The sequence below is a fragment of the Solea solea genome, chromosome 12, assembly GCF_958295425.1.
Source record: "Solea solea chromosome 12, fSolSol10.1, whole genome shotgun sequence".
NCBI lineage: Eukaryota > Metazoa > Chordata > Actinopteri > Pleuronectiformes > Soleidae > Solea > Solea solea.
This window is the reverse complement of record NC_081145.1, coordinates 16,602,966-16,627,802: the sequence shown is the minus strand read 5'-3', so window position 1 is coordinate 16,627,802 and position 24,837 is coordinate 16,602,966. Positions and strand designations below refer to the sequence as shown.

Below are 24,837 nucleotides of genomic sequence, written 5' to 3'. Positions count from 1 at the left end.
CTCATTATCAAAATAACCTTCACTAATAAAACATTGATCATCTTACTGGGTCATATTGCACAAGTTCTTCCTTTAGTGTGCTTTGTCAGGAGGTTACAGCTAATCTGCTTCACTCTGTGGTTTGATCACATATTAATTCGTGAATGATTGGTAATTATAAGATTATTGGGCAACTTGTTATCAAGTAATATGACACAAGCTCATGACACTTTTTCATTTATAGAATAGATTTTATGCCATGAACATGTATTTATTTTGTTGCATTTTATCATGCGCTGTACTTTTAATGCACATTACAAATAAACCTGCAACTTGAATTTAAACATCTTTTATCAGCTTCTCTTGGACAAGAAACGGGACCCATTTTGACATCGACCAGGATCCCAATGTGACTATGAAGCCCCACTCTGGGACTCTGGTAGTGGACATCAGCAGGGAGAAGGCTGACATTTATGAGGCGGTGTACCAGTGCATAGCGAGAAACATACACGGAACTGCTGTTTCCCACAACATAGTCATACGCCAGTCCAGTAAGTGCAGTGCTAGTCTATAACAATGCTTCTGTTATCAATTCCATTTTCTTGTCTTATTATCTTACATCATACAAACTCAATCATTTTCTTGTTTCTAACAAAAAAGTTGCATTTTCCATCTTAAGAGCACTTCTGACAGGTAAAGGTGCATGTAGAAAAAAAGAAGCATGTTTTACTTGACAGGATGTAATAGTGGGTAGAGCTGAACATCCCCTTGTATTTCTCCTCTAGCATATTGTCGAGTTAGGCATTATCCCTCTTACCTTGCCTCGTCAACTCCGCCATCATGTCAGCAACGGTCCATTAGCAACACATACCTCAACCCATATTTCACATCAGATAATGAGACTCTGCTCACATGTGCTCCCTTTTTCAACCAATCCAGGATCCCCCTTGTGGTCAAAGGAGAAAATCAAGCCAGTTGTCATTCAGGAGGGCGGCTCCTTGGTGTTGCCATGTCAACCACCTGCTGGCCTGCCCCCTCCCATAATATTCTGGATGGACAATAGTGAGTACTTCTACAACACTTTTATTTTTTTGGTTGCACATATTCTATAAATTATCAGAATGATGTGCCTGTTTTGTACTGTTGAAGGACCATGTCAGTCATTCTGTGTATTCTAACCTCTTTACTACAAATCATAGACTCTAAACTTTGGAAATTTTAGTTATGCAAGTAAAGTGTTCTGCTATAAATAGTAACTGAAAGAACCTTAACAAAATAATAACGCACTGTCGATTGTACTGTGCAACTGTTGCTTTCTCATTCATTAAGAAATGTAAAAAGGCACTCATGGAAAGTTACTTAGGTTGTATTTTAGGTAACAGTCACAGAGAAGTTATCAAATGAATCATCATGTGACTTGGATGTAAAACAGATTTAAAAATCAAACTGTAAAGCTGCATCATTTGCATTTAAAATGTGGTCTAACGTGAAGACTTAAAGGGAAGGAGGCAAATCACGCAGACTCATTGACACTCACTTATAGTCTACCTAGTTTGTGGTGTTTTGAAATAAACATACCAATATCAAATTGGTTTTGGGTTCATTTATACACCTAGAGACAGAACCCGCATTTTATCAATTTATTTGACAGAATCTTTTCTTTTTCCGTTTCTGTTGCCTCTCAAATGTTGATGTCTGAGCTTTAGTTGTTAAAACAAAATCATTTTTTATCAAGCTTTTTATCTTATCACATAGTCTCCCTCAGGAGAGGGTTGTTTTCAAATTTCCATTTTTACAAGCAATTTACAGGCAACTCCCTTCACTAATACGAAGACTTTCTTGACTAAGGAAACAGCTCTTACAAAACCAATCTCACCACAAGATCTACTATGTAGCTGTTCTGATGCTTTCAAATGTATTTTCATCACAATCAATATGTAATAATGTAATAATCATCATCTCAATTTGTCTAGAAAGATTGTGCAAGTCACAGGAAGGCTCCAGAAAAACTTCTGATGAGACCTGGCCTTGTGTTTGTTTAGCAGCTCAGTTTAATTTCATTTGTTGTTGACCTTCACTCCAAGTCTCATTATTCCACCTTGTTACAAAACGTATTTGGGATTTTCATACACTTGTTCTTGAACTACATTTATTCTCATTCTCAACAGTGTCTGTTATATTGGATGAATTTTGGATTAAACCGTCAGTGGGACTATTTCTTCTGAGATGAATGAAAATGACCCAGACATTGTAACTTATTTTAATTTGCCCTACATTTCAGACTTCCACAGGCTGCCTCAGAGCAGCAGGGTGTCCCAGTCCCTGAATGGAGACCTTTACTTCTCTAATGTCCTCCTAGAGGATTCCAGAAATGACTACATCTGCTACGCCCGCTTCCCGCACACACGAACCATCCAGCAGAAACAGCCCATCAGCGTCACGGTCCTCAATAGTAAGTCCAACTGTGCGTGAGGAGAAGAAAGTGTTGAAATATAGCCGGCATGTCTCCGCGTGTGCGTGTGTGTGTGCATGCCCACAAAAGGAGGGCATGCACACACGCGTAGGATGGAAACGTCATTTCCTATCTCTAATCTCACCCCGAGAGGTGCTTGTGATCGTCGTCCCACTGAAAAGACATATTGTCGTTGGTGTGTGGCAATATCTGCTGAGCAGGCGTTCATTTTGTCCGTGCAGTGAGACGTCCTGTTCACACACTTTGCACCGACAACAAAGGCCTCTCACATTTGCTGTTGACTTGAATGTTCCCTCCAGATTCTTGTGACGATCAGATGTACGTTCCGACTTGTAAATCGTGTTTTAATTGTTTTTTTTTCCCGTTCATGTTAATTTGTCAAAGCATGTGTTTTATGCATGTGTGATTTCAACTTGTGGCCTGTGTTTTATGTCTTTGTTGTGTTACAGTGGATGCAATCAATGACACAATGGCAGCTTTTTACAATGACACTGATTTATTTAGTGGTGAGTTTTCGACACCCCCTAGTGTTTGCTCCCCAAAAGAGCGCTCCAAACTCTTGACTCCTACCCACTAACTGGGGCTGCAACTAACGATTACTTTCACGATCAAGTAATCTGTCGATTATTTTCTCGATAAATTGATTAGTTGTTTGGTCCAGCAAGTGTTGAAAAATGGCGATAGCTGTTTCCTGTGATAAGGATATCTTATTTTGTCCACAAACCAAAATTATTCAGCTTTAGTGATTTTGTTTTTGTTATACAGAGCAAATAACCCAGAAGATTTTTTTCATTTAAGAAGCTGAAAGATCAGAGAACTTTAAATGGATTATCAAAATAGTTGACAATTCATTTAGTCATCGATTAATAATCGTCATCGTTGCAGTCCTACCACTAACACTAACTCTGACACTTTGAACAACCATTCTGATTTCACTAGGGGTGAGACTTGGCACCCTCTAGTGTTTTAAACCATAGCTGTTACCCACTAACAACCAGAATTAACAAGTTAATTCTTTGTCCCTCAATACACCTTTGATTACTTCCCTTCCTCCTATTACCTGCTTAAATCATTCTGAATGACTATTCCACTATCACATAGAATGATTGCATAACCTGGATAATACATAATGTACAGTCGTAATAATAAAACAGTTCTAGAAGAAACTGTATATGAATATGTATAGTGTAATATGTAATGTTTTCCATTCTAAACTCTCTCTTTTCCTGCTGCCCTGTCTAATTTCACACTGCACAATATCTTACAGTAAAATATAAAATAGGTATTTTGAATGAGTCTGTAGAAAGACATCATAGAGGACATCGATGGAATAATTGTAAATATGAAGGGTCTCGTTTTGGCCTGGATCTACTGAAGAAACTGGTCATTTTCTCTCTGTCTGTGTTTGTAGAAGACCCAGTGGAAGAGAGGAGGCCAACTTTCCTCATACCATCTGGCTCCTCCAGCTCCAAGATGGTGTTGAGAGGACAGGTGCTGGAGATGGAGTGTATTGCAGAGGGACTGTAAGTAAAATAATCGGCAATTACATCAGCCCTGAAAGCCTTAAGTGTCCACCTGCTCAAGTGTCATTATCATTATTTGCCTACAAAACACTCTTTTTGTTTTTGAATCCAGGCCCACCCCGGAAATCTCCTGGTCCAAAGTGAGCGGTGAACTCCCATCCAAGGGCACATCCTTCCTGCACTACCAGAAGACACTGAGAATTGTGAATGTGTCAGAGTCAGATGCCGGAGATTACCGCTGCACTGCCAGGAATCAGCTTGGCTCAGAGCACCACACCATTCATGTTACGGTCAAAGGTTTGTCAGTGATGAAACGCATGGTCAGACTTCCATGTGGGGCCACAGTCGCTCCTTCTTTCTGTCACTTCTTTCTCCCTTTCCCTCTGTCTCATAATTGATTTATGCAGAGATGCCAGTAGGGCACTGTGTTCACTCATTAATTCTCCAGCCTTCTGTTCTATTTTCAGCTGCTCCTTACTGGATCATTGGCCCTCCCAGGAACCTTGTCCTGGCTCCAGGAGAGAATGGTGTGCTGACCTGCAGAGCCAGTGGCACACCCAAGCCCTCAGTCACCTGGGCTATGAATGGCATCTCCATAGAGAGTAAGTACAATTCTTTTCCACAACTATGAAAAACCACCTCCATGTTTTTCACATTATGCTGAGCTACACATAGTTTGATTATACAAGACTGGATTATTTCAGTCTCACATGTGTGTGTAGATAGTGCACAAAGTGTAGCATTATTTCCCAAAGGAATGTTGTTGTTGTTTTTTTTAAATGTACAATGTAATGTGCAAAGAAGTTTAATAATGTTCTTTGCAAATTACACAAACAAAATGTTTTTTTCCTGTTATACAAAGCTAAACCTCTCACCTGCGTCGGTGTCTTATTTAAATAAGTATTTATTTCACATCCAGGAAGTATCCACTGAGAGTAATAATCTCTTTTCCAAGGATGTCCTGACCAAAATGAACAACAACACGATTGCTCACATTTCTTAGGTTTTGTACAACAGCACGATATTTCTCATGTTTTGGGGAAAAAAGTCTCATTTCCTTTCTTGCCATCACTGAATATTTGCCTGGCAACTCGTGGGAGGACTACAGGAACTCACAGCAGCCAACTACACAAAAATAAACCCTACAAGTAACCATCTGTAAAATCACTCCTTGTCACTTTTACTCTTACATATTTAACAAACATGAACTGGGGCTTTGATTGGTGATTTTTTAGACCTGGGAGCAGCTGGTTTGTTATCAGATTAGCTGTTTCCTTCTCTTTTCAGTCCTAATGCAGATCTAAGACAGATTGAATCCTTTTTAGCACACAGACATATGTTTTTCTTGTTCTTTTCCTTCTTTATCATTTCTCAAAGAATGTTTAACTCTTAGTTTATCACCAGAACTTAAACAAAAGGAAACACAGCATAATACTGACCAGCATCGTGATGTAAATCAAGAATTAATACTTACTTATATCAGAATCTGTCTGCTCTTGATCATTTCATATTGAGGGTGAGTGACACAGTTGGGTTTGCCATTGAAAATAATCAAGGATAAAGCAAAGAAATAACCTTCATTTTGAACATGCATTAACATCTACTTACACTGTTATATGAACAGAATCCCCAAAGGACCTTAGCAGAAATGTGGAAGACGACACTATCATCTTCACTGACATACAGACGGGATCCAGCGCGGTCTATCAGTGTAATGTCTCCAATGATCATGGTTACCTGCTGTCCAATGCCTTCGTCAATGTCCTCTGTAAGTTCCTTTCTCTTGATCCGTGTATTTCACAGTAATGCTATTTTTCCCTTTGATTGTTTGGAGTATAATAACATGCCAATAATGGTTGCTGCTGCTGCCTCACTGCAGCGGAGCCGCCCAGAGTGCTGACGCCAAGCAACAAAGTCTACCAGGTCATCAAAAATCACCCAGCCTTGATAGACTGCGCCTTCTTTGGGTCACCCATCCCTAAAATTACATGGTGAGTGAATTGAGGTTAATATATATATATATATGTGTTGAGGGAGATATACATTTCATATACATTTTCATTTACACAATACATTTTCTTCAGAGGCTCAAAATGGTTTCCTCTCTCTCGATCTCTCTCCTTCTCTCAGGTTTAAAGACAGTCGGTCCAGCACGCTGGTGGGAGACCCGTACATCCTACATGACAATGGGACTTTGGAGATTCACAAGGCTCAGGCCCGAAACGGTGGCAAATACACCTGCGTGGCCAGAAACAACCTTGGTATCTATGAGAATCACGTCTACCTGGAGGTCAAAGGTGAGAATGTTTCTGTTCTGAATATTAAGCACACACACATACTTCATCATCACAGTGAAATGGTCCTTGTAAAAACATAGCACTTAGATTTAAAAAACACAGCACTTAGATTTAAAAAAAAACCAAAAACAAACCTTAGCTTAAAAAGACAAACATTAAATCGGATATAATCCAAAACCCGTAAATATGACATTAATGGATCTCTAAGCACAGGTTGTAAAGAGAGATATGCAAGCAAATCCAGTGTCGTATTTCTGCCACACTACAGTAATCATATGATTGAATTGCATTGAAGACCCAAATGTAGATTGAAAACAAGCAAAAAGTCTTTAATAAATCAAACATAAAAATACCTCCAACACTGGTGACCAGAAAACAGGAACCACTGGGAAACCATTAATTGCACTGAAACAAACAAATTAACCCACACAGACACTGGGAAGCACAAAGACACTAAACACACTTGGGAGGCAGGCACACAAATAGGGAAGACAGGACAGGAAGTCAAACTTAAGAAGGTCCACATACTAGGAAGATGTACAAAAAAAAAATAGGAAAAGTAAAACCAAAAGCCATCCCTAGCTCGCTCATTTTAAATTGGTATTTTGAGGTATTTTACAGACTGTAGGATCAATTAGTGAAATAAAGAAAGCCTTAAGGTTTGTGTAGGAATGAAAAGTTAAAGGTCTGATATACAGTAAATCCATCCATGGCGTCTCACTTCATCCATGAGACTCATGGATGGTGTGTGCAACAATGATCAGATATATTTAAAATATTCATTCTTAAATGTTCCTAACCTCCTCCTTCTTCCCCGTGTCATCAGAGCCCACACGCATCCTGAAGCAGCCCGAGTACAAAGTGATACAGAGGTACAGGTCCGCAGTGCTGGAGTGTAAGGTGAAACACGACCCCACCCTGGTCCCCACCATGAGCTGGCTCAAAGACGATGACGAGCTCCCTGATGATGAGAGGTCAGACTGGAGCTGTCTCACTTTTCTAGACCGTTGTTGTATTTCCTCAGCCTCCTGCACATTTATCTTATATGAAGATCTACTGTAAAGAGGCTGGATGTAAAAAAATATTCATATATTAATATGTTTTAATGGAATTGAATAATCAGATCATAACGTGGGATACTGCGAAAATAATTATATTATATTATTATATGAAATCTGAAGGTGCTTATCTTTTTTTTGTAACAGATTTGTTGTAGACTCGGACAGCCTCACCATCATGGATGTGACAGAGAGTGACGCGGGTGTCTACACCTGCATCGTGAACACCACTCTGGACCATGACTCAGCGAGTGTTGAGCTTACTGTAGTTGGTATGTACACTGCTGTGCTGACGCTATGTGACCTCAAAAACAGTCCAATAACTTACACAACATATCACCTTACAGCCCTTTTAAGGTTTATTGCCTGGGAGTTTACGTAAGGTATGGTTGCTGCGGATTTAATCAGCGATTGTGTCAGCAGTGTGAATATTTGATTATTGCCTTCTTAGTGTGCCAGATAATCTTCTTTGTATTCTTATGATTGACTGACCACCAAACTCCATTTCACTCCTGCCCTCCCTCCTGGCAGAGGCCACTCCAACACCAGCTGTTGTCTACGGTAAACCTGCAGCTCACCTGACGTGGTCTGCTCACCTGGGCTTGTATTGTTTCTGTTGAAGAAGCATGTTGTGGTCTGAAGATGTTGTTTGTTGTTGACAGTCATTTTAATTTAACAGCATTGATTTCAAGTCTGTTTTTATCTGACTTCCTGTGATGAATTGTGTTTTGTATTGCATTTTTCTTTATTTTTTTAATATTGAATACATTAAACCGCAGATGAAAATAATTAAACATCTGGGCAAATGGGGAATGAATTTCTTCTCTCGCTTCCATGCAAAGACAATTTGTAAAGCCGTTAAACCACTTGGGATCTTTTCCAATGTGCCATTTACTTGTCACTCATTTATTCAAAGCATGTTTTTCATTTTATCAATTCAATTGCGAAACATGAGCCTTGAACCTCTCTGGCGAGTCTGAGACTCGATTTCACGGAGACTGATTATTGAAGATGCTCACATTGAGTAACAGTCATTTCATATGCATGATGCAGTGTCTGCATGTGTATCACAGGGCAAATGAGGTTGCCAGTTTAAACGTGTGCAAATATAAATATAGTAACTTCACAACCTCAGCATTTATCAGAACTATACTACGATTAATTCATCTAAGTGGATGTCTTGTTTTGGTTTTGCTTCATGTTGTTGTGGCATGGACACTTTGTATTGTGCAACTGCAATAGGAAGTCAGTGCGAATGTCACCACAATGCATTTGAAATGTTAACCACTGTGATGCCCCCACCCCAGAGCGACCCGACCCACCCACTGACCTGGAGCTGACTGACCAGAAAAAGAGGAGTGTTCAACTTACATGGACCCCTGGGGATGAACACAACAGTCCTATTCAGAGTATGTACTAACATGTTCTCCATGTATGTGCGTGGGTTTTCTCTGGGTTCTTCCGGTTTCCTCCCACAGTCCAAAAACTTGCAATATGGGGATTAGGCAAATAGGACATTCTAAATTGACCATGTGGGTGTGAGAGTGAATGTTGTTTATCTCTATATGTGGCCCTGTGATGGACTGGCAAACTGTCCAGGGTGTACCTCATGTGGAGGATAGAACAGTAGAAGATGGATGGATGGTACTTTTGTGTAACATTCAGAATATCTCTGCTTCCACAGCTTTATTTTCAATAATAACACAATGTTGTGGCACTTCAAGGTCACATTGATTGAGCAACCGTTTAATTTTTGGCATTTGGACATAGGAATAGTGTAAAATGATACATTAATCTCTGTAATTACAGGTAAAGTGACACACTGTAACCTTCAAATATTGTCTCCAAGATTATTTTGATGGTGCTCATAACAGGGTGAATGGCACCGCTGACCTGAGCAGGTCACGGCACAATGTAACTTCTGTTGTACTTTATGGCACCTATTCTGTTTTGCTGTACCTATTCTAAGCCGACTAAAACCAAAAGATTTTTTTATTTTTAAGCAATCGCACACGTATATAAACATACTTAGTGGTAGTATATTCAATTTCTACCAATGATAAAATAAAATTTACATTTACTGGACCTTAAAGATATTCATTATTTTTGTGATGTGTTTTAAAAGGCATTATCCAAATGACCTTTAGGGCATTCATTCCAGGTTTTGAATATAGTGTCGGATTGTGTGTGTGAAGTGTTTAGTTAACCACCGTGCTCTCTTTTTATTTCACACAGACTTTCTGATCCAGTATGAAGATTCACTGCACCACAGAGGTTACTGGCATAATCTTACTGAGGTCCCTGGAACCAAGACCACAGCTCACCTCAAACTGTCCGCCTACGTCCACTACACCTTCAGAGTTTTGGCCCTCAACGCCGTGGGCTTCAGCCGCCCCAGCTCACCCTCCAAGATTTACAAGACAGAACCTGCAGGTAGAAACTCGGCTCATTAATTGGACAGTTTCACAGGTTAATGAATGTGTCAGTGAATCTGCCGATATTTTCTCAATAAGTCCACCTCCCTCCATCCGTCTGTAATGTCAGAAGCAAGTCTGTACAGTACGTAGCTTCAGGGGAAGGTTTTCTATCGGGTGATTTTTCTTTTTGTCTTTAATATATTTTTTCAGCTCCAGACGAGAACCCCACAGGTGTACAGGGATTTGGAACAGAACATGACAATCTTGTAATTTCCTGGACGGTAATATAGTTTTATTTAACTATCAATTTTAATCCTGAGGCATTTACTCTTGTCAAGGGACTTGCATGAAACTTGAATGCTTTCCTTTTTGCTCTTTTTTTCTTCTTCAAAATTTCAAATTTACCATGCAGTATATCACATTTTACAAAATGACATATGTTCTGCAAAGTTAATATGATGGGAAAATAATGTCCCTTACAAACTTTCTCCTCTGCAGCCACTGTCAGGGCTCCAGTCTAATGGCCCAGGGCTTCGTTATAGAGTAATGTGGAGGCAGAAGGCAGTTGACAGTGATTGGACCTCAGAGACTGTGGCCAACAACTCCCGCTTTGTTGTGTCTGGAACGCCCACATTTGTTCCGTACGAACTAAAAGTTCAGGCGGTGAACGACCATGGGGTTGGACCTGAACCTGCTATTGCCCATGGCTTTTCAGGAGAGGACTGTGAGTTTGACTGACTCTTCTGAACAATGTACTATGTGTCCCAGTCTGGGGTGATGATACACTTGGTTATGTCACCTATGGCAGTAGCTCTGTATGACTGCTTCTGTATTTAGCTGCTGTTGTGCTCCTTGTCCACTGTACAGTGCCAGTAGGAGCTCCAGAAAATGTCCAGGCCATGGTGCTCAACAGCACACTGGCAGAGGTGCACTGGGAACCAGTACCTCATAAATTAATACGTGGACAAATCAAAGGATACAAGGTGCATAAGTGTAAACACAACATTCACACCAGCCACACCATACAGACACACAACTGTGCTTACTGTCCACAAACGCTGTCTTGCAGGTGTACTACTGGAAAGAGCATGCGCTCCACAAACACAACCCCCATCAAATGGAGAAGCAGATCCTGACCTTCAGTGGAAACCACAGCCACGGCAGGTTGCCTGCTCTGCACCCATTCAGCCTCTACTCCTTCAATGTCAGGGTCTATAATGGCAAGGGAGACGGTCCCCCAAGTCCCGACGAGCAGTTTTCAACACCTGAAGGAGGTAAGAGAGGGAGTGCATAACCTTTACGTCTGAAATAAAAAACAGACTTTTCTAATAACAGATAACTGCTTATTAGAATTTAAGTTGGCATGAGTATCATAATGTGAATGAATGAATGATTTTCTTCATCAAAGAGTAAAAAAAAAGTGGGGAAAAATATATGGACTGAAGAGTTTGATAACAAAATGCTGAGGATTCAATCACAGACACAAAGTTAACATGGATTCATTAATACAGCCCTTTTTAGTAGCTGATGTTAGGGATTAACAGCTGGTTAGTCGGCCATTGTATAATATTTTATCAATTCACTGCATCTACTGTCATTTTACACACAAATAAATCTGTGTGGCAGTTCTTCTTGTTCTTACCTTCTTGATATTTACTTATTCTTCTTTATTTTCTTTTTTTTTTTTTCTCCCACAGTGCCTGGGGCCCCGACCTCCTTGGTAGTCACCAACTTAAACCTTGACTCTTTGACCCTTGAATGGAGTCCACCTCACGATCGCAATGGACGAATCACCGGCTACACGCTCAAATATCAGCCAGGTGAGGCTTTTAAATAACTCGAATGAATCACGGCACTGGGCTTTAGTGAACTTTCATAAACCTTCCCAGTGCTTAGTCTCGCCTTCTGTCATCTAGTCTGTAGTTTTGTCATTCTTTCCTGCTCAAAGTCAGATTATGAGATTGAAAGAACTGAAGATAAAGGATTAAAAGTTATTACATTTTCCAAGTTAAATCACAACAGCACAAATTAACAAATCCACTTTTGTCACTCTTTTTCTGAACCCTGCACCTCTGTGCCTCAAATGCTTTCTTTTCCACCTTTCTGTCGTTGATATTCCAACCCCATCTACAAACCTCCTCATACTTCCATTCAACTTATTTTTTTTACTACTTCCACCCTTTTCCATCCCATTATTCTTGTCATCCATCCTCCGGCCCTGTAGTCAATAACTCCAATGAGCTGGGCACAGTGGAGGAGCTGGCCCTGCTCGCCAATGAGACCTCAGTCACTTTGCCCAACCTCAAGTACAGCACGCGCTACAAGTTTTATTTGAGTGCGAAAACAGTCAGGGGACCCGGGCCAGCCATTACTGAAGAGGCTGTCACCGTCATGGATGAAGGTAAGTCAACAAATGTAGAGGACAGAAAAAAATTGAAATAATGTTCATTTTCATGCTTCTTCAGCTGGAAAGCTGGGCAAATAAATATCCTTTTTAAATGATTGAGGTAATATTATCCAAACGTTGCATTAATGTACAGATTTTATATGGACGCAGGTGAAAGCAAATCACACCACTCTTGTGTACGCCATGCTTTTATTCAGCATTAGCTGTAGCTCTTTTGTTGCTACGTGACCTTGTTATGCCCGTGGTTCACAGTCTTTTTAATTTTTTATGTTTGGTTTCGAAAATAGCATGTGATTCATTGGTTTCCCATTCATGTCAATTTTGAGTGGAACATTAGCATGCTGTTGTGCTACATTAGACCCATCATTTTACATTCCAATTCACTCACGGACTCAGCATGAGCACCTAAATGTCTCACTGTTACATACAGGGACAAAATGCCAGTGATTGTGTGTGAGGGGGGAGGGCATGTGTGTGTGTGTGTGTGTGTGTAGGGGGGGGTGTCATCCCATAATGATTCCTGTCCTCTTGTTTTTCTGTGTCCTGTTTCTCTTTACAAGCTCTTATGTCACAGCTTGACGTAGATGGGGCTGAAGGTACCAGTGGTATCTAGACTCATACCCGTTTTACAGATGCAGCCAAAGTAGCTTTAAAACCCCACAGCAAGAGCAAGCATGCACTCTTTATGACATGAGCAATTCCCCTCGCCTTTTTTAAATTCTGCTGCCCACCGAAATGCACAAACCGAGTTCAAAGCTTGGGGGGAACTTCAAAGCTACATACTGTACATAACGACGCTTTGCGATGTGCACCCTTTCTGATGTGATAAAACTGCACATGTCCTTTCAAAGTGCTGAGCTGCATTTGACCCGTTCTTACCTCTGTGTTGGTGACGCTTCCTGCTGCATGGCAAGGCTTTACTTGGTGTGCCACTGAACTGTGCGCAGTGTGTAATGTGATTCCATCATCTGTGTTGTTTGTACCTGTGGAAAATGTTTGTGTCTGTGTGTGTGTGTGTGTGTGTGTGTGTGTGTGTGTGTGTGTGTGTGTCTTGTGCCACGTTGTTTACAGGAAGCACCCAAACCTCTCATCCCATTGCACGGCTTCCTCCGCGCCGTCCACCCCACAAGGGTACAGATACCGCTGTGATCCTAGTACATTACCTATCTGATTTGTGACATGATCAGCTTTGTGTATGCCTTTGTTTGTCAGTTTAGCGTCCTTAGTTGATTTTATGTTGTGTAAGGTATGGATTCAGTAATGCTCACATCCTTTAGTGGGACTATAATGAAATCAGAGCATGTGCCTGCCAGTAACTGGGTTGTCCTTTGACCAGCAGAAAATCTTGATGGTTGTTCTCTTCTCTTGTGTGCTCAGTGTGGCCTGTGAGTCCTTTTGGGAACGTTAGTTCCTCGGTTGGAGAGGACGGGGCCGTCATCAGTTGGGAGTACTGGGGCCCAGAGAAAACCATATACGTAGAATACATAGTAGAAAACAGTAAGCAAAGCAAAACATCTTTGTTTGTGTCAGTTCCACACCTGGGTGGCAAGAGACCCCTACTTCATTATTGGCTTGTGCAGGTGAATAGAAATATTGGCAGTCACACTGGCGTTGGCTTCTAACAGCACGGACCCAGATGTGATAAATAATTAAGGCTGCCTATGATTGGTTTGCTAATTATTTAGTGCTATGGAGTCGCATGCGTTTCCTGTGGCAACTTTTGTTGACAAACATCATAATGAACAGCAGCAACATTCTCGCTGTGCCAAATTAATTTCAAGTGCTTTCCACTGTTTTTATCCACCTGCAGTGAGGGTGCAAAGCAGTACGTTGTTGTCGTATGGCTCTCTCGCACCTACTATTCCATGAATTTCACGGAGTATCTTGATCATAGATCTCATCTCATTAATTTAGACAATGCTGTTCTCAAAAGGATAATCTTGTGATTATCACTCAGACGCATTCCATGTTTAATTCCTCACCCCATCTTTATATACAGCGGCACCGAGAGCTCGACGCGCTGCCACTCGAGTAAACAAATGCAAATGAACGGAACAAAGCAAATGAAAAACAAAAACGGCACACGTGCAGCATTCAGACGACCATGAGGATGTTAGGTATAATGACTATCGTGCTCAGAATCACAGTGTTGGACATATTTAGAGTTTTAACATAACTGTGGCACTCCATAACAATCAGAGGATTACTCAAGGTGCTGGTGAGTGAAATGTGAACATGTGCGACAAAGGAGGTATTAAGATATTTCATTCTGGACCAAGATCCTGAGAGCCGTCCTGGTGGCAGGAAAACAAAAACACACTGCAAACTGAGAAAACAACCATGATGTTTTCTTACTTTGCAGTGTAATTTATAATCCAAGCATGTGCTGTCACTTTGGGTGAAAATAGTTTCCCTCCTATTTGCATTTGTTTTCCTCAGTTGCAGTTCACTGAGCCTCTACAATAGTCCATTAACAGAGTAAAACAAACTATTTAACATGTAAATATAATAGATTTAGCATTTTTTTGTAGTGTAACCCCATGCCACTAGATGTTTTTATTTTTCCAACCAACGTTGACCTCCGTTTGAAGTTGTGTTCGCTCGCTCAAACATACTTCTCTTCATGGACGTCCCCCTGCAGGTGAAGGTGAAGAGGAATGGCAGAAAGAGCTCGTGAACGGCTCTCAGAACGTTGTGCTGAAGGGCTTACAGGGGGGCCGCTCCTATAGGGTGCGTTTGGTGGCCAAAGGTCACCACGACCAGCCGCTCCACCACTCCAAGGAGCTATTGGTCACGGTACCAGGTGAGGCAGTTCTAGATGGTTGCCTCCACCTCCACCTCCACCTCCACCCTGGCCTGGCCTGACCTGACCCTGCACTGTGTTGTGTGTAGACTTGTGTTGTAGTTTGTGCTGTTGAGTAATTATAACCCAGTCAAGCATGGGTTTAACAGACGTGTTGTGGTGTCCGTTTGCTGGGCATGTTCTGTAGTAATGGAGAGTCGTAAAATAGCAGCGTGCATGATCTCATGGTTCAGTTTCAGTATAACTACCGTCAGTCTCGTAGACTTGAAAAGTGGATTTTACTCTAATGTAGAAGTTTAATATATGTTTATTAATGTGTGTTATAATATCCAACCTAATATCACCCAGTGAACCTACAGTATGTCTGTCTGTCTATATGTGTGTGTGTGTGTGTGTCTCTGTGTAACTGTGATTGTTTGACTCTCTTTGCACACTTGCAATACTAATGTGGGTCGAATATGTGCAAACCACCATTTAGCATAATCTAGAAGATTCCATACTCGTTTAACATCAAAGTTGTCTGCTCATGAATGGAAATAACTATCTAGTAGATAATGAGAGAATGCTAAAACATGTATTCAGACTCATTTATTTTTCCATATTTGTCGTTGTGGATAATTGTTGCTATCATCAAAAAAAACAACAACATAGTGGAGCCATAATTCTCAAGTGTCCCTTTTCTTCCCTGACCAGCTGTGGCGAGCAGACAGGTGGACATCGCCACTCAGGGATGGTTTATTGGTCTCATGTGTGCCATTGCATTGCTCATCCTGATCCTCCTCATTATCTGCTTCATTCAGAGGAATAAAGGAGGCAAATACCCTGGTGAGCAGTCACTCAAACACGAGACTATAGTCTGTGCATACAAACCCACACTTTAAGTCTTTATTTGTCAGCCTTCAAGACTGGGTTTGTTTTCTTACAGTCACCAGACAAAGATTTAAAACTGCTTTCTGATGCTGTGTCATGTTATAATTCACTTGTTGTACTTGACAATCTGTGTTGTTCTTGTACTTATTACAAAAATATGGAACTTAAGATCAGTTTTTCTTCTTATATCTCACAACTTTCATGTTATCACAGAAACATATTTATTAAACTGTATCAAATAATTTTAATAACACCCAGAGACTTTTGTGTAAGCAAAGATATCAATATATCAATAAGCAGCTAATTAAACAACAATTATATATACTATTCATATATATATGTATATATTTAATTATGTACATACATATACATTCTCTCGGTCACTTCGCTTCAGCAGCAACAGTTTGTCTTAACTGCCACTTCTCTGTCACCAGTCAAAGAGAAGGAGGATGCCCACACAGACCCAGAGTTCCAGCCCATGAAAGAGGACGACTGCACTTTTGGGGAATACAGGTGAGAGAAAGTGATCCAACCTCTGGAGGCACCATTTTACCCATCAGCCTCTCTGCCCCTGTCCCTACTACTACTTGTGCCCAGCTCCGCTCTCTCTGTCCGGGCTGGAGCTTTGCTCTCCCGCCCCCTCCTCTCAACCCTTACAGCTGACCAATAAATGACCCCAGGATCACCAGTAACAGAAGTGAGCCTCATTTTGAACTTCTGCTACCAAGAAGCACAAGATTTTTTTGATTTTTCTTTTCTTCTTCCCACTTGGTTTTGGGACAAAGTGAATGCTACGTTGTGGACTGTTGTGTTGAATGTGCTTGACATGGCATTGTGGTGTCATTTGAGAAGCAGAAATCTTCAGGTTCAATGGATTTTTGTGGGTGTTTTAAAAACTCAAGTTAAGTCAGGGGAAAGAAAAATAAGAGACATCCGTTTGCAACTGATATTACCTTACCCATCAAATCCCATGCAAACTAATAAGCTACTCATAATCCATAGTGTTTGCGTTGTATGTGTACTATTAACACTTTGTTTAGTATAATGCTGCTTACATACGTAAAAAACCACTGCTAAGTTAACAGCAGTGATCCAGCTATGCTTGTTAGCATCCTCTTTCAAGGCTGCTTCTCCGATCGCACGCAGAATAAAGAAAAACGGCACTTTACTTCTATATAACTAGCATTGTTTTGAATATTGTTTGTTTTTTACAAGTCAATTTATAAGATGTCTTGCTTTTATATTTTATATTCCTTTTTGTATTATGAATACATAGTTTTATTCTATGGATTTTCTCTGTGACGAATATAAAACAGTATATATAAATATATGATGTGATATGCATGGTGTGACGATCTGATTCATGACATCTTGCTCAAGGCAATAAAGATTGAAATTATTGTTCATATAATATAGATACACAGTATACACATGGATGAGTATGAAATCTTGAAAGGGGTTGAAAGGGAGCAGTCATCCCAGGGTTCAGTAGTCAGTGGTGTTTATACCATAACCAGTCATTAAGAGACATAATTCTTCAAGGATATTCTATATTTTATGATTTTCAACCCCATGAAAAAACCAAAAACATGTGACTCTGTCTCTCAGTACCTCACATTGTAACAGCTTCATGCCCATAGTGTTTATGCTGGAGACCATTTTTGAGGAACAGGTTTTTGTTACAGCAGCAAAAATAAACTACAATATCCAAAACAAAGGAATGTGTCACCCAGAGCATTGATGTTGCTCATACTGTAAATGTATTATTAATGCTTATAAACATTTATGGAGCCCTGTAGGAGAATGGAACGATCACATGCAGTCAACACGTGTTAGCGTCATCACTTAATACTTTTAACAATTGGAATTGTGCTGTTGTTGTTGTTGTTGTGTGTGGGCTTTCAACTGGATCTCGTCATGAGGTGATGTTGATGATGGTGTGATAAGGGAGGGAGGGAGGGAGGGAGTGTAGCATGTGAGGAGGGTCCGTGGATAGATAGTACAGTCACTGTGGAGAAAAACATCCCAGGTTTTCACAGCTGGCATCAAGTTCAGGATTTGGTCATGAAGCCTTCATCATGTTCAGCGTAAAAGAAAATATGTAAATCCTTTTTTCTTTTCAGTTAATATTTGTCATATTCAGAATGAAGAACATTTCTGGCATTATGACGGCTTTATGGTCCCATCTTTTTGATGTTCAACTCATGGATGTGAAATGTTGTCAACTGTGTGATATTCAAAGAATCATTTCTTGGCAGATTCCCGTGCATTTTGCCAGTTAGTGATATTATTCACCATGCTTGCTTTTGGGGGGGATGTTTGGCTGAAACTGTGCTTCTCAAGTTTGACCCATATCATTGCCTTTTTCATCATAACCACACAACTGTGTTGAGTGGGGGTGGGTGGGTGGAGCTTTTGTCAAGCAACACATTTACCACTTCATTTTTGGTTTCAGGGGGAATTGAACAAGGTACGATTGCTTGAGCTGTATTCCCCTGTTGCCTGATGGAAACCAACTAATCATTCATAGCCACAGTTTTTTGGACATGGACATGGAGCAAGCCAAATTCAAATTTGCAACCTGTGCAGTGGGCAGAAAGAAAAAAAAAGTTGTAATCAAATGTAAGAATCTTTACCGTTACCTATGAAACGTACAGTAGGTGGCGGTAAACGTTCCCATCGGCACTCCAGTGCTCCATCTAAAAAAGTGATCATTAATCTCCTTGTTGCATCTGTCACACCATCTCACCTGTAACACCTGCATGTTATTTTCTCCTTCAGTGACAATGAGGACCATAAGCCATTAAAAGGGAGCCGCACACCGTCTAATGGGACGGTTAAGAGAGACGACAGTGATGACAGTTTAGTTGACTACGGGGAAGGAGGAGAAGGACAGTTCAACGAAGACGGCTCCTTTATTGGCCAGTATAGCGGAAAGAGTGGCAGCAGGGACACTGCTGAGGGTCACGAGAGCTCGGAGGCCCCGTCTCCTATTAATGCCATGAACTCCTTGAACTCATTTGTGTAGCCAATCAGTCCTCACTGACCAGCATGAGGTGCTGCTCTGACTGCTCGCCCCCAAACCACACCCCTCTCCCCCCAACCACCACCACCACACACACATCTCTGCTCCAACAGCGCATGGCTTTATGATCACATGTCCAGTGTCACACAGCTCATCAAAAGCATCAACATTTATGTTTTTAGTGGGAAATCCTCATAGAACGGCTCAGCTCATTGAGTAGGAACTCGCTCCGTCGGTCATACAATTCTAATTGTGCATGAAATACCTGATATTACCTAAAAGCATATATTAATTAACATAATAGGTATTAACAAGTCTTGCAGCGTTGGCGCACCAGGAATATCTCACAGACTATGCAGTGCTTGTCTGAACTATATTTGTTCATAATTATTATTATTATTATTATTATTATTAGTATTTTATCTACTATATTTAAATAGTATTCGGTGTCTACGGTAAATGACTCACTCCATGTATTTTTCCAACACAGCCGTTTGTAAAGGAAACTGTATTTAAAAATGTAATGAGTTCCTTTTAATTTGATCATGCATTTACAGTGAACAAGGTAGATCATGTACAGTGTATATATATACTGTATATATATATATATGTATATGTATATATATATAACGTGAACTATCTGTAAACTCAAAACTGGGAGCAGTGCACACACACACAGACACACACAGCATGCTTTAGATTGCTGTATTGATGCATCTGTAACAGTCACCACGCTGTTGAAAAAATCCATCTGCACCTATGAAGGAGGGAACTGAAATGGTGCATGGCATGTCCAATGACCTTTGCCCCCACCACCGCATGTGACCTTGGCTTTTTGAGCTTGATGTGAGGGCGAGTGGGAAGTGCCACAGCTTGCAGTGCTCCTTCTGCAGGTAGTGCCTTTTCTTCAAAACAGTAATTCAATTCTGAAGTCTGTCTTTCCCCCCCCAAGTTCAGTGATTGGAACAGATTGGGTAAGATGTCCAAGTCCAAGAAGAGGAACCTGTGGAGGGGAGGAATTATTCATACGCTCCTCATCATCCTCAAAAGACACTGGATTGGATTTGATTCATCTTAGAAGCTAAAACGTACCCACACTGGGGTCACACTGAAACGTTCTTTCCATTTTAGTGCATCGTTTCTGCAGTCAGTATGTACAGGACCTGATTGTATTTCTGCAGTGAATGAATGAATGTGTGAGGTTTATGTGAGTGCATAAGTGTGTATGTTTAATTCCCATTAGGGCAAAAAAAAAAAAAAAAAATGTTCACTTGTACTAACAATACTTGCGAGCCTTTGAATGGGATCAACATTTGTTTTCTCTTAACTTGCATCAAGTTTTATTTTTTTGTTTTGTTTTTTAAAGACTGTAGAATATTTGTTAAATTTGTAAATAACTTAACTGATTGTACAGGGACAAGCAGCTTGAATGGAAGCCTTCGAAGGCAACGTTGTGCATGATGTGGTTTAAACCTGTTGATAGGACTGTATTAAATATAGACGACTTCTAGAGAATATATTCAATTTGTTTTCTTGCTGTGCACAGTGTACATTGTACTGTAACTAAATGGACAAAAAAAAATGCATACATTTGAATCCTGATTGTTTTCAGACTTGCTTGCAGGGAGTTTATATCTTTAATTGATGCACAGAGTGATGATCTGATCTGTGGTGGTTACAGGCAGTCACATATACTGCCGGACCATTGCTCTTTTCTGATGGTGTTACAAATGGTTTTGTATTTAAGAAACTGATTTTTACTAACAGATGCTTTCTTTGCCTCTATTTAAGTTTATCCTATTAGTGCAAGTATGAATTTCAAGCTTCTGGGAATTCAAGGAATGAATAAATAATTATCTGCTTTGACATCGGTCGTCACACTCTTCTGTCATTGGCCATTCTTGGAAGGGGAAGTGCTCTGGTCATTCAGATTCATTGACTGTGGGATTCAGGCGTGTTTGGTGCACCAAAACACAGATTATTGATTATATAAGTAAACATGCCACACAATAAAGATGCACTTCAGTTCAGTGTGGTTGCCAATTGAGTGACCATAGAAATGTAAATGTGAACGTGTAAGTGTGTTTTAGGCCTATATTAATTGGTAGTTTATACACATGTGCTTACCAAAAGTGTGTATATATATAAAAGGTTTGCTTTAAGGCTATTTAAAATCAATGAAATACTTCCAAAAAATATGATTATGGGTCGTATATTCCACTTCTGCCAGTGAACACCTCTGCTTAAAAGCAACGACACGAGTCATACAAATGTAGTCGTATAAAATGTTGTGGAGGAAAAACAAGTGTTGCAAGAATAGATACCTTTGCCTGCTTTGCCCTCCTTCACTGTGAGAAACAGTGACTGAAAGGCCTCATGCAACACAACAGTTGGTCTCCATCTTTTTTGGGACTTGACTGTGGCACTTTCACTTCCATCACGATCTTATTGTCAGAGTAATTGTGGGAGAACCATCCGCCGTGTGGTGCATTATCACACAGCAAATGAAACCTGGTATTATGGTGTTTTGGAAGGATCTTTTCCATCTTCTGGTAAGAGCTCCACCCTCTGCTCGTTCAGGTAATTCCTTATAATCCGCTTCCCAGTGTTAAATCATGTGTTTCACTTTATACCCGTAACAGCAGTTATTCTCCACACAATGTTAAATTGTGAACCATTTCATGTGCACATTGAAGCCAGAGGAGTTTCATCACCACTGTGAGCTGCTGGAATATTTCAACCCGAACCAATGACTCTTACTTTGAGCAGCACAGTGATCTCAAAGACCCAGTGACCTTCAGCTAGTGTATTATGAATCATTCATTTGTTTTGACACATTTTCACCCTCTTGACTTTACTGCCACCTAGTGATAAGAGGCAATTGCACTGAATGATGACTGAAATAAGCAACAGGATTTTGCACAACACTGAATCAGAATCAGTGACGCAAGTGACGCGACACTGTCAATAAAATTGGCTGTTGGTAATCTTATATGATGAAATATTTAAATATATGAAAATGCATGCTGCATCGCCTTACACGGCAGCTGACTGCCCTCAGGCCTGTGAATTAGTTTGGCCTTTCGCTGACATCCCGTATCCTCAATTACAAAGGCCGCCTATAAGTAGCTCAGCTATTTGTTTTCATGGCAACGGAATCACATTATTTGTCTGTCAGTTGTTGATCATTGCCACCAAACAGGCAGCTGCCCCATTACCCTTCTGACCCCCACCCACCCCGTCCCCTCATTCCTCACCCGCTCCTCAGTAGATTGTGTCAGCCGTACGTCTACCGTGGCATCCATTATCCTTCTCCAGCTCCTCTGTGTCCTGCTCTTTGATTTATCACCGGGGCAGAAAGCCTTGTTTAAATTGATCTAGAGCTGCTTTCACGTCTACCTGCAGTTTGTTTTCGTGGTCTCATCGTGACATCCAACCTTTTGAAGTCCACTGCTTTTGTGTCCATGATTACCAATAAACCACGATGCAAACTAAAGGATATCACTCTGGTATCTCTTGTGGAGTGTGTGCTGAGCTTCAGGCCGTCTGTTCCTTAGATGTAAGTGGCAGAGCCTTTTGTGCCTTTATGTAAATGTGCCCTTTTTCCCCCCGCTGCTCTCAGAGCTGGGGAGGATAATTGTTTATGATTACTCTGTGACATTTCCATATGGCTGTCAAAACAGTCACACACGCACATGCATATATACATATACACACACATACTGTAACCACATAAATTCCTGCTCCCTCTGAACCCCCCCCCCCTCACCCACTGCCACATCCCTATTTGAACAGGATGGGGAGCATGAGCCACCGTGGAGATCACTGAGGCTAAATCCCATTTACCCTCCCCTGTTCCCCTTCCTCCTCCCTCATCTTCCTGCTCCTCTGCTCGGCAGATGACAGACACCTATTCTTTCCTCCAGACAGCAGCAGCAGGGTGTTTGCTGTTCCTCTTATCCACCCCAGAGACTGTCCCCATAACAGTGTTGTTCAGCAGCAGGATCCATCTCTATTTGCATTGCCTCGTTATAAGAGGAACAACACTGTTTGTCTGGGGGGGGGGATGAATAAACCTAGATCTGAGCTAACCTGTGTACAAAATAACAACCTTTTGGGCCGACAGCATGAATTTTCTCAGTGTTACTAAACTCCTTTGGCTTGTGAAGCGATATGTAGTTTTTATGTGGGCCTATATTAACAGACTGTACCATCTCACAAGGGAACAGTACTTTTATAATAGTCATAAGAAAAGCTTTAGGGAACAAGACAGCGACACTCAACATAATATGAAGTAATGGCCTTTATGAAAAGTCAGTTTCTCATCCCACTTAAAAGAACTTCTTTGAAATATTCCCCCCAAATTCATTCAAAGGAGTTATAAGTCCTTCAATTAATTCGGCCCCGCTCCTTCTCAAAGGTTCCTGCATTATTTAGGGGCGACGGCAGATTATTATTTGCTGTGTGGTGTTTACATCCAAGATTTAAATCTAATCCCGGGGGGATTAAGACGGTCTCATGTTTGAACTGACACACAGGGAAGGTGTTGTAATGAGTAGATATTATTGGCCTGATGAAAACCAGGCGCACAGTTAACGAGCAGACAGCACACGCGTTTCTTAGTTTGTCCTTGTGCTGCAGATCAGTTTATCTGCTCATGTTTACAGATTTATGCCTGACATTTGATCTGGTCATGTGCAAAATAAAAGTCTCACAAACCGTATTGTCAACAATGTCTTGTTTTCTTATTATTTATTATATATGTTACTGGAAAGTGAGCATGTTTGCTCAACATATTGTATGTTGAGGCTGAATTGACTTGTTTGGAAAGTAATATGATGATGGTATGATGTATGATGAAATGACAGCAGGGATACGGCACATTATTGCTCCAGCTTCCCAATCAATTATACATATATTATTTTATTCACATTTTAAAAATGAAACATAGACTGTTAAAAACATTGATCGGGAATTCATTACACTTGGAGAAGAGAGATGTTTTATATCAATATTTCCACTTTAGCAAAATCTATTTAATGTTAATATGCATGTTTGCTGATGTAATGTATTAAGATTGACACTCTGGGGGATACAGGGATACATAAATAAATAGTAATAAATTAGTTTCTATTAACAACTGCAATGTCTGTGTGAGGTCAGGGTTTGTCAGTCCTGGTCGTGTGCACGTTAATAAGTTTCCCTGCTCCAGCACACCTGATTCAAATGATCAGAAGCCTGATAACGAGCCATTAATGTGAATCAGGTGTGTTGGAGCAGGGAGTCCACATGACCAGCAACGAGAATCACCTGGTGTAAGATACCAGTCATCAGGTCAGAGTTCGTAGTTCTCCAAAAGTAAGAGTAAGTAGTAAAGAGTCAGTAGCACCTGTGGATTTCTTGAAGATATTTGCCCTCTCATCTAAGAGGCTTGAGTATTAAATGTTGCTCAAATTATAGGAAAAGAACAACAAAACAAAACATGCAATGAGCGTAAATGACCAAAGGCAACAAACAAAGTTAAGCTCCCATAGTCTGGAAAAACTGGATCAGAAAACGATGAAGAATGAGGTTTTATATGATAGTAAGTATTGCATTAAATTATTTTATTATTAAAGTATTATTGCTACTAACAATGATCAGGAACATTGTGTATATGGTGATATTGATTATGTTTAAATAATGATAAAGATAATATGTCTACATAATAATAATAATAATAATAATAATAATAATATAATACATATATATGTATATGTATATATATATATATATATATATATATATATATATTCTCCCCACTCTCTTGAACATGTTTTATGTGTTCAAATAAATCATCATCATCCTAGTCTTCAACTTTTTTCCCCCCTTTATGGTTAATTAGGTTATATAGAAAGCAGGAGGGGACGTGGGCATCATTACTGTCTGCGGGGGAGACACAGCTCCGTGGACCAGAGGAACACGCAGGTCTAGCGCCCCCTAAGT

General features: G+C 40.4%; 1 protein-coding gene across 18 annotated transcripts in view; it reads left to right on the top strand.

Annotated features, from left to right (window-relative positions):
- The window catches only part of LOC131469537 (neuronal cell adhesion molecule-like), a 76,017-nt gene extending 55,299 nt beyond the window's left edge, over nt 1–20,718 (top strand). For 3 of the 18 annotated variants that reach the window (XM_058644573.1, XM_058644571.1, XM_058644572.1), the window contains 28 exons: nt 337–530; nt 919–1,041; nt 2,261–2,431; nt 2,902–2,958; nt 3,864–3,975; nt 4,088–4,272; nt 4,443–4,577; nt 5,600–5,743; nt 5,855–5,966; nt 6,106–6,272; nt 7,099–7,246; nt 7,478–7,602; nt 7,862–7,891; nt 8,638–8,739; nt 9,566–9,763; nt 9,958–10,028; nt 10,246–10,471; nt 10,615–10,730; nt 10,817–11,021; nt 11,445–11,567; nt 11,972–12,148; nt 12,715–12,750; nt 13,226–13,285; nt 13,532–13,651; nt 14,796–14,957; nt 15,651–15,782; nt 16,262–16,340; nt 18,609–20,718. In XM_058644573.1, coding sequence (XP_058500556.1) covers nt 337–530; nt 919–1,041; nt 2,261–2,431; nt 2,902–2,958; nt 3,864–3,975; nt 4,088–4,272; nt 4,443–4,577; nt 5,600–5,743; nt 5,855–5,966; nt 6,106–6,272; nt 7,099–7,246; nt 7,478–7,602; nt 7,862–7,891; nt 8,638–8,739; nt 9,566–9,763; nt 9,958–10,028; nt 10,246–10,471; nt 10,615–10,730; nt 10,817–11,021; nt 11,445–11,567; nt 11,972–12,148; nt 12,715–12,750; nt 13,226–13,285; nt 13,532–13,651; nt 14,796–14,957; nt 15,651–15,782; nt 16,262–16,340; nt 18,609–18,855 — 3,757 coding nt within the window. In that variant the 3' untranslated portion in view covers nt 18,856–20,718. The remainder of the gene's footprint in view (nt 1–336; nt 531–918; nt 1,042–2,260; nt 2,432–2,901; nt 2,959–3,863; nt 3,976–4,087; nt 4,273–4,442; nt 4,578–5,599; nt 5,744–5,854; nt 5,967–6,105; nt 6,273–7,098; nt 7,247–7,477; nt 7,603–7,861; nt 7,892–8,637; nt 8,740–9,565; nt 9,764–9,957; nt 10,029–10,245; nt 10,472–10,614; nt 10,731–10,816; nt 11,022–11,444; nt 11,568–11,971; nt 12,149–12,714; nt 12,751–13,225; nt 13,286–13,531; nt 13,652–14,795; nt 14,958–15,650; nt 15,783–16,261; nt 16,341–18,608) is intronic. The other 15 variants (XM_058644576.1, XM_058644574.1, XM_058644582.1 and 12 more) reach the window with 12 other exon arrangements.
- The last annotated feature ends 4,119 nt before the right edge of the window (nt 20,719–24,837 follow it).